Genomic DNA, 12,390 nt, shown 5'->3' with positions numbered 1-12,390 from the left:
GAGCCTGAAGGTGGAAAGACACCAGAGACTGGAGTGTGAAAAACAAAACGGGATCTTGAAAGAACAACTGCAAGACCTGGAGATCAAGTTGTATTATGCAAAGAAACCGAAAAAGGACCGCACACTGGCTGTGAAAGTTGTGGCCTTGGAAAAACAGCTGGAGGAGAGTGAGAGCTGTAACCTCCAGCTTTCCTCAAAGCTTACAGCTCAGGAGGAGGACAATGAAACCCTCTGGAAAGAGGTAGAGAACCTCAAGAAGCAGAACAAGAACCAAATGCTGAGGGATGACGGCCTGGTCCGAAAAATCAAGAGCATGCACGAAAAAACCATCAAAAGTGACTTCCAAGTGGCAAAGGACTTCATGGGGCTCAAAAAACAGCTGGCAGAAATTACATCAAGCCACACTGAGCTGTCCTCAAAGGTTACAGCTCAGGAGGAGGACAATGTCAGACTGCAGAAGGAGGTAGAGGACCTCAAGAAGCAAATCAAGATCCAAATGCTGAGGGATGATGGCCTGGTCCAAAAAATCAGAAGCCTGAACGAAAAAAACATCAAAAATGACTTCAAAGTGGCGAGGGACTTCATAGACCTGAAAAAACAGCTGGAGGATGTTACAACAAGTCACACAGCACAAGAGGAGGGCAACAACCGAATGCAGAAGGAGGTTGAGGAGCTCAGGAAGGAGAAGGTGGACCAAATGATGAGGGCTGATGGCCTCAGTAAAGAACTGGAGGAGGTCAGGCAGCAGCTTTCCAAGGCTACCAACATCGAGCCTGTGCTGACTGAAGAGCCCACCCTTCCCGCCGATGAGCCTGACGCTGAAGACATCATCCAGACCTCTCGGAAGAAAAAGAGAAGGTTCCTAAACTTTAGCCTCCCAAAGCAGCGCAAGAAGCAGATGCTTGACAAGACGTGACAACCTCGCCCCACATGGGTTTTCCCCCGGGTCACTCCGGTTTTAACCCACACAAAGAAATGCAATAAAAATAAATTCTTGCAAATATATTATTTTCCTTATGGTTGGATTTCTGTATTTATCATATTATTGTTTGTATTGAGAGTGTTATGTGTAATAGAATCAAATACAGTGCTTTCAGAGTGTGTTTCAACCGGTCTAAGTCAAAGTCTCTGAATGTGTCAACATTTTGAACATAGCAAAGTACACTATGCACCAGAATGATTGAAGTGTTCCTTTATCTGAGCAGGTTTTCTTCACATTGTAGAGATTTGGTTAACACAGACATCTTATATAAACCTATTTCATATGTGCAAATATGAGCAGCAAGAGGAATAACTGAGGTGTTTTTCAAAGAACACACATTTCTTATCAGGTGCTGGGTACAAAAATATTACTCAAAGTTTTCTGTATAAAACATGAATCAATAAGACAAAAAACTGAAGTCTGGCAGAACTTCTAAAATGATTTTTTTTCTAAATTTGGCTGGTGGTCATCACACTATGATAGTTTTTAAAAAGGGTCAAAAACTCCAGTTTCAGTGCCACTGCTCAGGTTAAAAAATGATGTCCTGACGCTTTATGCATTGTATTTCTTGTCTCAACATCTCTGAGAGTGAGTCAGACAACACTGATGAGCTGTGTAGAAATGGCATGGGTAACTTGCACATCTGTGAAAGCTCCATTAATCAGGGTATAGGCTGGAATCTTGAGATTAATTTCAATACCTTTTTAAGACTTTTTAAAAAAAAACTTTCATAAAAATTTTAAGACCTCATCGTGACTTTAAGCTGTTGTTAGCAACACAATCTTTAACAGTTGTAGTTTGCAATTTAACAGTAATGAGGTAAGCTGAGAAGGAAATTACAACAGTCGTAACACCTGCACGCACATCATAATGTTTAAAGTTTATTCATCCATGAAAATAAACAAAAACATATCATTATATTAGTAAGGGAAAAAAAGTCCTTGCTAGGGGTGGGATCTTTTTCTTAATATATTCTATTTAAGTTGTTTTTATGTACAGCACTTTGTGTTACAATTCCATTGCATGAAAAGCCCTTTATAAATAAAGTCTGATTGATTTTGTTTATAATAATTAAATTGCACTGCATTGTAATTGGGGTTCTATTTGTATAATTTCACAGCAATAGTTGCTGCATATGTATCTGTAACGTTGTGGATTGTTTACAGTGTATCGTCTGCTTCACACCAACATTAGGATCTGTTCGGCTGTGGACTGGACCAGCTGTGACCTCATAGAATGCCCCATAAGGTCACAATAGGATACAAAGGAAGGATGGAACGTAACCATGGAAAATAGCCATTTAGAATGTAGAGATTTTACTATAAACCACCGACCGAGCTGACAAACCGTCATTGCTTAACAGATTCATCTCGAGAGCACCGCAAGAGAGACCATTGAGACCTCAAACAATCCTCAGACAAGAGAGATGGAGAACACACAGTCAAAGAGCTGGTATGATATAATGGTGATGGAGGAGTCAAATAATGAGACTCTTGAAAAGGTCAACAGCAGGCATTGCCGCTGGCCTGATCAGGATGAACCTCATCGACCATCCTACCAAAGACGCCCACCCCGACGGCAGGAGAGATACCCTGTCTCCAAGAGCCACGTCCAAGTATTACAGGAGAGCCTGAAGGTGGAAAGACACCAGAGACTGGAGTGTGAAAAACAAAACGGGATCTTGAAAGAACAACTGCAAGACCTGGAGATCAAGTTGTATTATGCAAAGAAACCGAAAAAGGACCGCACACTGACTGTGAAAGTTGTGGCCTTGGAAAAACAGCTGGAGGAGAGTGAGAGCTGTAACCTCCAGCTTTCCTCAAAGCTTACAGCTCAGGAGGAGGACAATGAAACCCTCTGGAAAGAGGTAGAGAACCTCAAGAAGCAGAACAAGAACCAAATGCTGAGGGATGACGGCCTGGTCCGAAAAATCAAGAGTATGCACGAAAAAACCATCAAAAGTGACTTCCAAGTGGCAAAGGACTTCATGGGGGCTCAAAAAACAGCTGGCAGAAATTACATCAAGCCACACTGAGCTGTCCTCAAAGGTTACAGCTCAGGAGGAGGACAATGTCAGACTGCAGAAGGAGGTAGAGGACCTCAAGAAGCAAATCAAGATCCAAATGCTGAGGGATGATGGCCTGGTCCAAAAAATCAGAAGCCTGAACGAAAAAAACATCAAAAATGACTTCAAAGTGGCGAGGGACTTCATAGACCTGAAAAAACAGCTGGAGGAAGTTACAACAAGTCACACAGCACAAGAGGAGGGCAACAACCGAATGCAGAAGGAGGTTGAGGAGCTCAGGAAGGAGAAGGTGGACCAAATGATGAGGGCTGATGGCCTCAGTAAAGAACTGGAGGAGGTCAGGCAGCAGCTTTCCAAGGCTACCAACATCAAGCCTGTGCTGACTGAAGAGCCCACCCTTCCCGCCGATGAGCCTGACGCTGAAGACATCATCCAGACCTCTCGGAAGAAAAAGAGAAGGTTCCTAAGTTTTGGCCTCCCAAAGCAGCGCAAGAAGCAGACGCTTGACAAGACGTGACAACCTCGCCCCACATGGGTTTTCCCCCGGGTCACTCCGGTTTTAACCCACACAAAGAAATGCAATAAAAATAAATTCTTGCAAATATATTATTTTCCTTATGGTTGGATTTCTGTATTTATCATATTATTGTTTGTATTGAGAGTGTTATGTGTAATAGAATCAAATACAGTGCTTTCAGAGTGTGTTTCAACAGGTCTAAGTCAAAGTCTCTGAATGTGTCAACATTTTGAACATAGCAAAGTACACCATGCACCAGAGTGATTGAAGTGTTCCTTTATCTGAGCAGGTTTTCTTCACATTGTAGAGATTTGGTTAACACAGACATCTTATATAAACCTATTTCATATGTGCAAATATGAGCAGCAAGAGGAATAACTGAGGTGTTTTTCAAAGAACACACATTTCTTATCAGGTGCTGGGTACAAAAATATTACTCAAAGTTTTCTGTATAAAACATGAATCAATAAGACAAAAAACTGAAGTCTGGCAGAACTTCTAAAATGATTTTTTTTCTAAATTTGGCTGGTGGTCATCACACTATGATAGTTTTTAAAAAGGGTCAAAAATTCCAGTTTCAGTGCCACTGCTCAGGTTAAAAAATGATGTCCTGACGCTTTATGCATTGTATTTCTTGTCTCAACATCTCTGAGAGTGAGTCAGACAACACTGATGAGCTGTGTAGAAATGGCATGGGTAACTTGCACATCTGTGAAAGCTCCATTAATCAGGGTATAGGCTGGAATCTTGAGATTAATTTCAATACCTTTTTAAGACTTTTTAAAAAAAAACTTTCATAAAAATTTTAAGACCTCATCGTGACTTTAAGCTGTTGTTAGCAACACAATCTTTAACACTTGTAGTATGCAATTTAACAGTAATGAGGTAAGCTGAGAAGGAAATTACAACAGTCGTAACACCTGCACGCACATCATAATGTTTAAAGTTTATTCATCCATGAAAATAAACAAAAACATATCATTATATTAGTAAGGAAAAAAAAGTCCTTGCTAGGGGTGGGATCTTTTTCTTAATATATTCTATTTAAGTTGTTTTTATGTACAGCACTTTGTGTTACAATTCCATTGCATGAAAAGCCCTTTATAAATAAAGTCTGATTGATTTTGTTTATAATAATTAAATTGCACTGCATTGTAATTGGGGTTCTATTTGTATAATTTCACAGCAATAGTTGCTGCATATGTATCTGTAACGTTGTGGATTGTTTACAGTGTATCGTCTGCTTCACACCAACATTAGGATCTGTTCAGCTGTGGACTGGACCAGCTGTGACCTCATAGAATGCCCCATAAGGTCACAATAGGATACAAAGGAAGGATGGAACGTAACCATGGAAAATAGCCATTTAGAATGTAGAGATTTTACTATAAACCACCGACCGAGCTGACAAACCGTCATTGCTTAACAGATTCATCTCGAGAGCACCGCAAGAGAGACCATTGAGACCTCAAACAATCCTCAGACAAGAGAGATGGAGAACACACAGTCAAAGAGCTGGTATGATATAATGGTGATGGAGGAGTCAAATAATGAGACTCTTGAAAAGGTCAACAGCAGGCATTGCCGCTGGCCTGATCAGGATGAACCTCATCGACCATCCTACCAAAGACGCCCACCCCGACGGCAGGAGAGATACCCTGTCTCCAAGAGCCACGTCCAAGTATTACAGGAGAGCCTGAAGGTGGAAAGACACCAGAGACTGGAGTGTGAAAAACAAAACGGGATCTTGAAAGAACAACTGCAAGACCTGGAGATCAAGTTGTATTATGCAAAGAAACCGAAAAAGGACCGCACACTGACTGTGAAAGTTGTGGCCTTGGAAAAACAGCTGGAGGAGAGTGAGAGCTGTAACCTCCAGCTTTCCTCAAAGCTTACAGCTCAGGAGGAGGACAATGAAACCCTATGGAAAGAGGTAGAGAACCTCAAGAAGCAGAACAAGAACCAAATGCTGAGGGATGACGGCCTGGTCCGAAAAATCAAGAGCATGCACGAAAAAACCATCAAAAGTGACTTCCAAGTGGCAAAGGACTTCATGGGGCTCAAAAAACAGCTGGCAGAAATTACATCAAGCCACACTGAGCTGTCCTCAAAGGTTACAGCTCAGGAGGAGGACAATGTCAGACTGCAGAAGGAGGTAGAGGACCTCAAGAAGCAAATCAAGATCCAAATGCTGAGGGATGATGGCCTGGTCCAAAAAATCAGAAGCCTGAACGAAAAAAACATCAAAAATGACTTCAAAGTGGCGAGGGACTTCATAGACCTGAAAAAACAGCTGGAGGAAGTTACAACAAGTCACACAGCACAAGAGGAGGGCAACAACCGAATGCAGAAGGAGGTTGAGGAGCTCAGGAAGGAGAAGGTGGACCAAATGATGAGGGCTGATGGCCTCAGTAAAGAACTGGAGGAGGTCAGGCAGCAGCTTTCAAAGGCTACCAACATCGAGCCTGTGCTGACTGAAGAGCCCACCCTTCCCGCCGATGAGCCTGACGCTGAAGACATCATCCAGACCTCTCGGAAGAAAAAGAGAAGGTTCCTAAGTTTTGGCCTCCCAAAGCAGCGCAAGAAGCAGACGCTTGACAAGACGTGACAACCTCGCCCCACATGGGTTTTCCCCCGGGTCACTCCGGTTTTAACCCACACAAAGAAATGCAATAAAAATAAATTCTTGCAAATATATTATTTTCCTTATGGTTGGATTTCTGTATTTATCATATTATTGTTTGTATTGAGAGTGTTATGTGTAATAGAATCAAATACAGTGCTTTCAGAGTGTGTTTCAACAGGTCTAAGTCAAAGTCTCTGAATGTGTCAACATTTTGAACATAGCAAAGTACACCATGCACCAGAGTGATTGAAGTGTTCCTTTATCTGAGCAGGTTTTCTTCACATTGTAGAGATTTGGTTAACACAGACATCTTATATAAACCTATTTCATATGTGCAAATATGAGCAGCAAGAGGAATAACTGAGGTGTTTTTCAAAGAACACACATTTCTTATCAGGTGCTGGGTACAAAAATATTACTCAAAGTTTTCTGTATAAAACATGAATCAATAAGACAAAAAACTGAAGTCTGGCAGAACTTCTAAAATGTTTTTTTTTCTAAATATGGCTGGTGTCAGATGTCTGTAATTTGAAAGGTGTAGGAAAAAAAGGCTGCACTTTTGCATTTAGTTTTTTGCCAACAAAGGAACATGTAGTAGACTCTCCTACAGTTTTGTTGAAAAATGCAAATGTATTTTTCTTCTTTTTTTTTTTATTTAATTGAGATGTAAATCTGACCATACTATGTTGTTAAGCTGCTACAAAAGCAGTACCTTTTATTTGTGATGGATATGTTCAATAAAAGGAAGGCATTGGATATGTTCTTTTAGTATTCATTTTTACTGAAAAAAACTTTTTTAGTGTTTTAAACATTAACTCCTTCCGAGTTAAAAGTAACACAATATTTAGTGTTTACTGACACTGGGAAATAGTTTATATCAACTAAAGATAAGAGTTAATTTAACTATAAATGAGAGTAGCATTTTAACTCCTCAAAGAGTTCAGTTTTAACTCCTGAAATGAGTTAAAAGATCAACTCCCACAAAAGTGTTACTTTAACTAAATCTTAGAGTTTATTCCATGGTCTCAAATGTACACTCAAAGTGAGTTGAATTTAACTCTGAGAGAGTTTATTCCCGAAGCCTGAATTTGCTGTGTATGCGCTCGCTGTCACTCTGTGCGTGCTCGCGGGCTTTCTGTACCTACACGCTCACTGTCGCTCTCTGTGCGCTCGCGGTTTCTCTGTTCCCCCCCACCCCAATTTATTGACACACAGAAATACTTAATCAACTTGATTTGATTTATTTTAATTTTGTGGTACTTAAACATTGCTGAACTTTAACGGTGATCCAAAACATGGGGCAACTAAAATAATCAGAAATCATACTACCAGTTTTTCTTTAATAGATCAACATTCCAAAATCCATGGTGTTTCACATGAATTGTTCAATACCAAATCCTCTTTAAATGTAATGGTCTTATTTTGCAGAAGTGCTTTTTCACTCTATGTCCCTCTATGCCTTGAACCTACTGTGCTCCACTCTCTTTGTGAGAGTTTCTCAGACACATCAGTGCCAGTTTCACTTTGCCTTCCCAGACACTTTGCTGTGTCTTTGCTGAGAACCACTAAACTTAATAAATACATCCCTTAAGACATAAGAGGTGAATACAAATAAAGGGAGGGGGGAAAAAAGTTACTCCTATGCTAACCTTGTTATGGGAGTTGTTTCTGATTTCAAAGCCATCACCTCCTCACTTTTTCTAATGCAGATCATTTAATAGGGATTTCTGGGAGTAGATATAGTAATCTAACAGGCCAAATTAAGGGTTCATTATACATTTGGAAACTTCCAACAATTCTGAGGCACCCAGCCAGACATCTTATGTAGCAATACAACGTTGCTGGTCCCACTAAACTAAAGACAGTTGAAGAATTGTCACTGATGTCTGTAAACAAGCCGTATCAAAGCAGATGGATCAACAGATCTAGCTTAATGATCAAATTAAAGGTAGCGAGCCCAGAGAACCTGAAAGCAGTTACTCCTGCTGAAGCAGCACTTGGAAAATGATTGCAAAAGAAAAACAAGATGATCTTTCAGTTTCATTTTTAAATTTGCAGGCATGCCTTCAAATTCAAAAATGGAAGATTACACCTTGAAATAAACCTGAAGTTTATATTTTACAGAAATACATGGGTTATGAAACGCACAAAACTTCATGCACAATATCCATGGTAACTATTTTACGCTCCTGGCCACAGTGACTGATACATCCCATCAAATTCTCTGCAAAAATCTGGTGTTTGACTTTGTTTGTCTGCTGTTAATTTCCCAATCTGAATATTCTAAACAGAAACAATACTCACTGACGAGTTAAACATCCTCTTTCAAAACATGTGACATTTTTTCCCAGAACACCAAGGCAAAATATTCCAGCAGTTTATCAAGTTCTCCTTTTTTGCCTGAAGGTAGAGGGTATGTGGACTTTGCTGGACCAGTGACACCTTTGGGCCCAGAATTCTGACACACAGCCTGTTCCTTCTGGTTCCGTGTCGTTTCACTGCTTTGAGTTCATAACTGAGTTGTGTTATTGAGGTGATGTCGACTAGATCTCGTGCTCTTCGCTCTTCACCTCTTCTGGTGCTGCTTTTGGGTTTGGCTTTGCCAATGTGCTGTAAATGCTCATTGCCTGTATGCAGGAAGATATAAAGGGAGATATTGTTACTCTGGAACAAGACAACAGAAGCTACAAACATTGTATCTGGTGTTCATTAAGATTTAAGTTGAAGAAAGAAATACCTGTGTGACCATCCCAGTGATGTCGCTGGTGTTGGAGGGCAGAAGAATGGTGTTGGACTCTTTGGCAAGGTTAGAGAAAGCAGACACGTACTGTTCGGCCACGCTGAGTGATGCTGCTGCATTTCCATTCTGTAATATAAACAATAAGAATCATTGAAGTGGACTTCATTTTACCTTCCTAAATTATACTCCTTTTGTTTTTACAACTTGTAATTGAAAAATACAAAAGTAGGCCTCACATGCTCAGTCAGAGCTTCAGACAGCATACAGATAGCCCTCGCTTTCGCCTCTGCTTTTGCTAGGACTGCTTGGGCCTCACCTGGAGGAAACATGAATCAAACAATGACATATTATGTTATTTAATATGTTTCAGTTTGCCAAGTATTTTTTATTCTGACAGTCTTAGCTTTAAATATTAGATAATGTAACACAGCAGAAGATACACCCCAAAAGAATCCTTCCAAGTCCCACAGCTGCATGAAAACCAGAGTTGTTTCTTAGTGTACCCACCAGCTGCTTTATTGATCTGCTCAGCCTTTTGACCCTCTGATGCCAGAATCTGAGCTTGCTTACGACCCTCTGCAACGTTAATGGCCGCTTCCCTCGTCCCTTCAGACTCCAGCACTGTGGCTCTCTTCTTCCGTTCAGCCTCCACCTGAACAGAGGAAATAAAACTTATGTTGAAACGTCTTTGTCAATAACCGTGTCTCTTGAAACCTTCACATTGAAACCTCAGTTACATGATTTTACTTAAACAAGTATCTACTCTGCTGCCTCACCTGCATCTGCATGGACTCTTTGACACGAGGTGGAACATGAATATCTTTGATTTCATAACGGAGACAACGGATACCCCACTCGTTTGAAGCTTGGTTGATGGAGTGGACGATGTTGGTATTCAGGGACTCCCTTTCCTGAGAAATAAACAAAAATTCAAACACTAGTAGTGCTCAAACACCTTTCCTTTAAAGCCTTCAGAGATACAGTAGCACTCGGTCATTACCCTGAACACTTTGTCCAATGTGAGTTTGCCCAGTTCCGACCGCATAGTGGTCTGTGCCAACTGTGTGACTGCATATTCTGGATCCTCCACACCGTAACTGGCCTGGTAACAAACAGAGGTGGGTGAGTTTTTATGTCACTGTGTTCAGACTAAAACAACACATTAGAGCAGACGTTCATTTAAGTATGAAAATGGGATCAACTGCTTTACCTTAAAAGGGTCTAGTATCCTTAAGTAAAGCACTCCATCAATCTGTAGTGTTACATTGTCTGAAAAAAGAAAAGGGAAATTCAGTTTAAAAATGTCATTTAAGTTACATTAAACAAGCTGAGCTGTAAATTTAAATCAAAACTGTGACACTTTATAGATCCCTTACCTAGAGATACTGCAGATTGCTCTGGGACGTCAATAACAATCTCTTTGAGACTTTGCACGTAACGAATTCGGTCAAGTAGCGGTATGAGGAAGTTTAAACCCTGAAACAAAAAAACTGGTTATTTAACTCAAGTGTTCATTTTTCACAGTAAGATTTGACAACACTCCTCTGCGAGTGGGATTTTTTTTTGTCATACCGGCTCTAAGATCCGATTGAAGCGCCCCATCCTCTCGACCACCCAGGCTTCCTGCTGAGGCACAAACAGGACCACGGTGTTCATGGGAAGGGTGGACGCCCATCGCTGCTGGGCAGGTGTAACCCACAACCTTGGCACAGTGCGCTGGGTTTGCTACAAAGACACGCAGGGAGAACAAAACACCAACATGTTATTATAGAACTTCCACCTGTTATATAAATTCCAAGTAAGAATCTAAAAGGTTGTAAAACTTAAGACTTGGCTGTTAAGATTGTGTCCACTATGTAAGATTGAAGACTCTAGGGCTGGTGCTAACACGTGTTTTTACTCTTATTTAATGAGTAATAATAATAATAATAATAATAATAATAATAATAATAACTTAATTTATAGAGCACCTTTTAGATAGTACTTTGACAAACATGCATGGTTCAAATAACATAGCAAAGATTTTGAACGAAAGGGAGGAGGAATTTTAAAAATGCAAAACAAAATGCAACGCAAGAGGTTAAAAGGAATACACGTCAATTAAACAGAATGAAGTGGTGGGAGTGAGACAATAGACCAGTAAATCGTTGTTGAGAGTTTTTTCAAGGATAAATAAATAAAAATAAATAATTAGAAATGGATAAGTAAATAAAAGCATTAAAAGGACAATAAAAATAGGTTTTCAGAATAAGAGGACGACATCACATCAGGAAAATTAGAAAAAGTGTTCAGGATAGATTAGGACCATTACAATAATAAATTAAAAAATTAAAAATAAATTAAAAAATTAAGAATCAGATACAATTTAAAACAATTAATTAGTTGGATACAAATTAAAATTAATAATAAAATAGAAGTAAAAGATAAAGTCACATAAAAAGCAAGTCTGTAAAAATGGGTTTTAAGAAGAGATTTAAAAGATGTCACTGAAGAGTAGCATCATTTTTGTGTCAAAATATTTTTAAATGAGAGTAAAGTCAAAAAGGGCTGTAAAGCAGCACATTAACACTGGACAAGATGGTAATAGTGGAATTTTAAATATTTACATTTTCATTCCAGGAATGAAATGCTAAAGCTTATACTAGGGAAATCTAAAACTTCACATCCTATGTTTTACTTATTACTGTAAGGCATATATATTATACTACCTATATTTCGAAATATATATATAAGTTGTAGTTTACAATTATCACATTTTTTTATTTGCTCTTTTAGTTTCCATTAAATCGTTCGCGTCTCTCTTTTGTTCTAGTCTTTCAGATTTATTTTTTTAGCAGATGTGGTCAATTTATTTCCTTTTAAAATAACGCTTATATGGTCAGCATATCAATACTTTCCTATATGTTATATTATAGATTATAACAGTGTAGAAGTGTGGAATCAGTCAGTACATCTCTTTTGAGGTGAATAGTTAACATGTCATTAAGTGGTCGGTTATGATCTATTTACAACGACAGATTCATTGAATAAATGAGGCTTCTCTTGATGATGTATCGGGATGAACAGTGACATTTCACGCTTTATTAACACACGGGTACTCTCTGAATGACACTTCACAAACGCCTGAGAGAGAACAACCGGATATAACATCACAACATTCAGTCAGTTACCTGTAAGAGCGCCCCGCCCGTCCGACATACTGTCCGTAACATTATTCAGATACAACAGAGATTGTTCAAAGAAGGTTCAACAGAGTTATTAAAAGAACACTTCACAAACTCTACTCATGTCTGTGACCCTTACTGCTCAGGAAATGAAAGTTACATCAGTGGTGCAACGGTGAAAACTTCCGTGCTGGAAACTAGAGCTGGAAATGTATGGTTCCATCCGTCAATGCGATAAAGAAACTCTGAAGCCAATATATTAAAACCAATTAAGTCATAGCCTAGCCAATATATACCCACACCTCTGGCAGCTCACATCCATGAAGTCCCATATT

General features: G+C 39.5%; 1 protein-coding gene across 1 annotated transcript; it reads right to left on the bottom strand.

Annotated features, from left to right (window-relative positions):
- Positions 1–7,376: 7,376 nt before the first annotated feature.
- Positions 7,377–12,244, bottom strand: stoml2 (stomatin (EPB72)-like 2). Its single transcript, XM_034710108.1, has 10 exons — positions 12,062–12,244; positions 10,464–10,616; positions 10,268–10,367; positions 10,102–10,160; positions 9,892–9,993; positions 9,668–9,802; positions 9,399–9,543; positions 9,128–9,207; positions 8,889–9,017; positions 7,377–8,778 (listed from the first exon to the last, which is right to left on the bottom strand). Exons 1-10 carry the CDS (start codon positions 12,101–12,103, stop codon positions 8,695–8,697), a joined length of 1,029 nt encoding a protein of 342 aa, XP_034565999.1. The 5' UTR covers positions 12,104–12,244; the 3' UTR covers positions 7,377–8,694.
- Between the last annotated feature and the right edge of the window lie 146 nt (positions 12,245–12,390).

The sequence above is a fragment of the Notolabrus celidotus genome, chromosome 19 (assembly GCF_009762535.1).
Source record: "Notolabrus celidotus isolate fNotCel1 chromosome 19, fNotCel1.pri, whole genome shotgun sequence".
In the NCBI taxonomy this organism is placed as follows: Eukaryota; Metazoa; Chordata; class Actinopteri; order Labriformes; family Labridae; genus Notolabrus; species Notolabrus celidotus.
The sequence above is the reverse complement of the archived record's forward strand: the minus strand, read 5'-3'. Positions and strand labels throughout refer to the sequence as shown.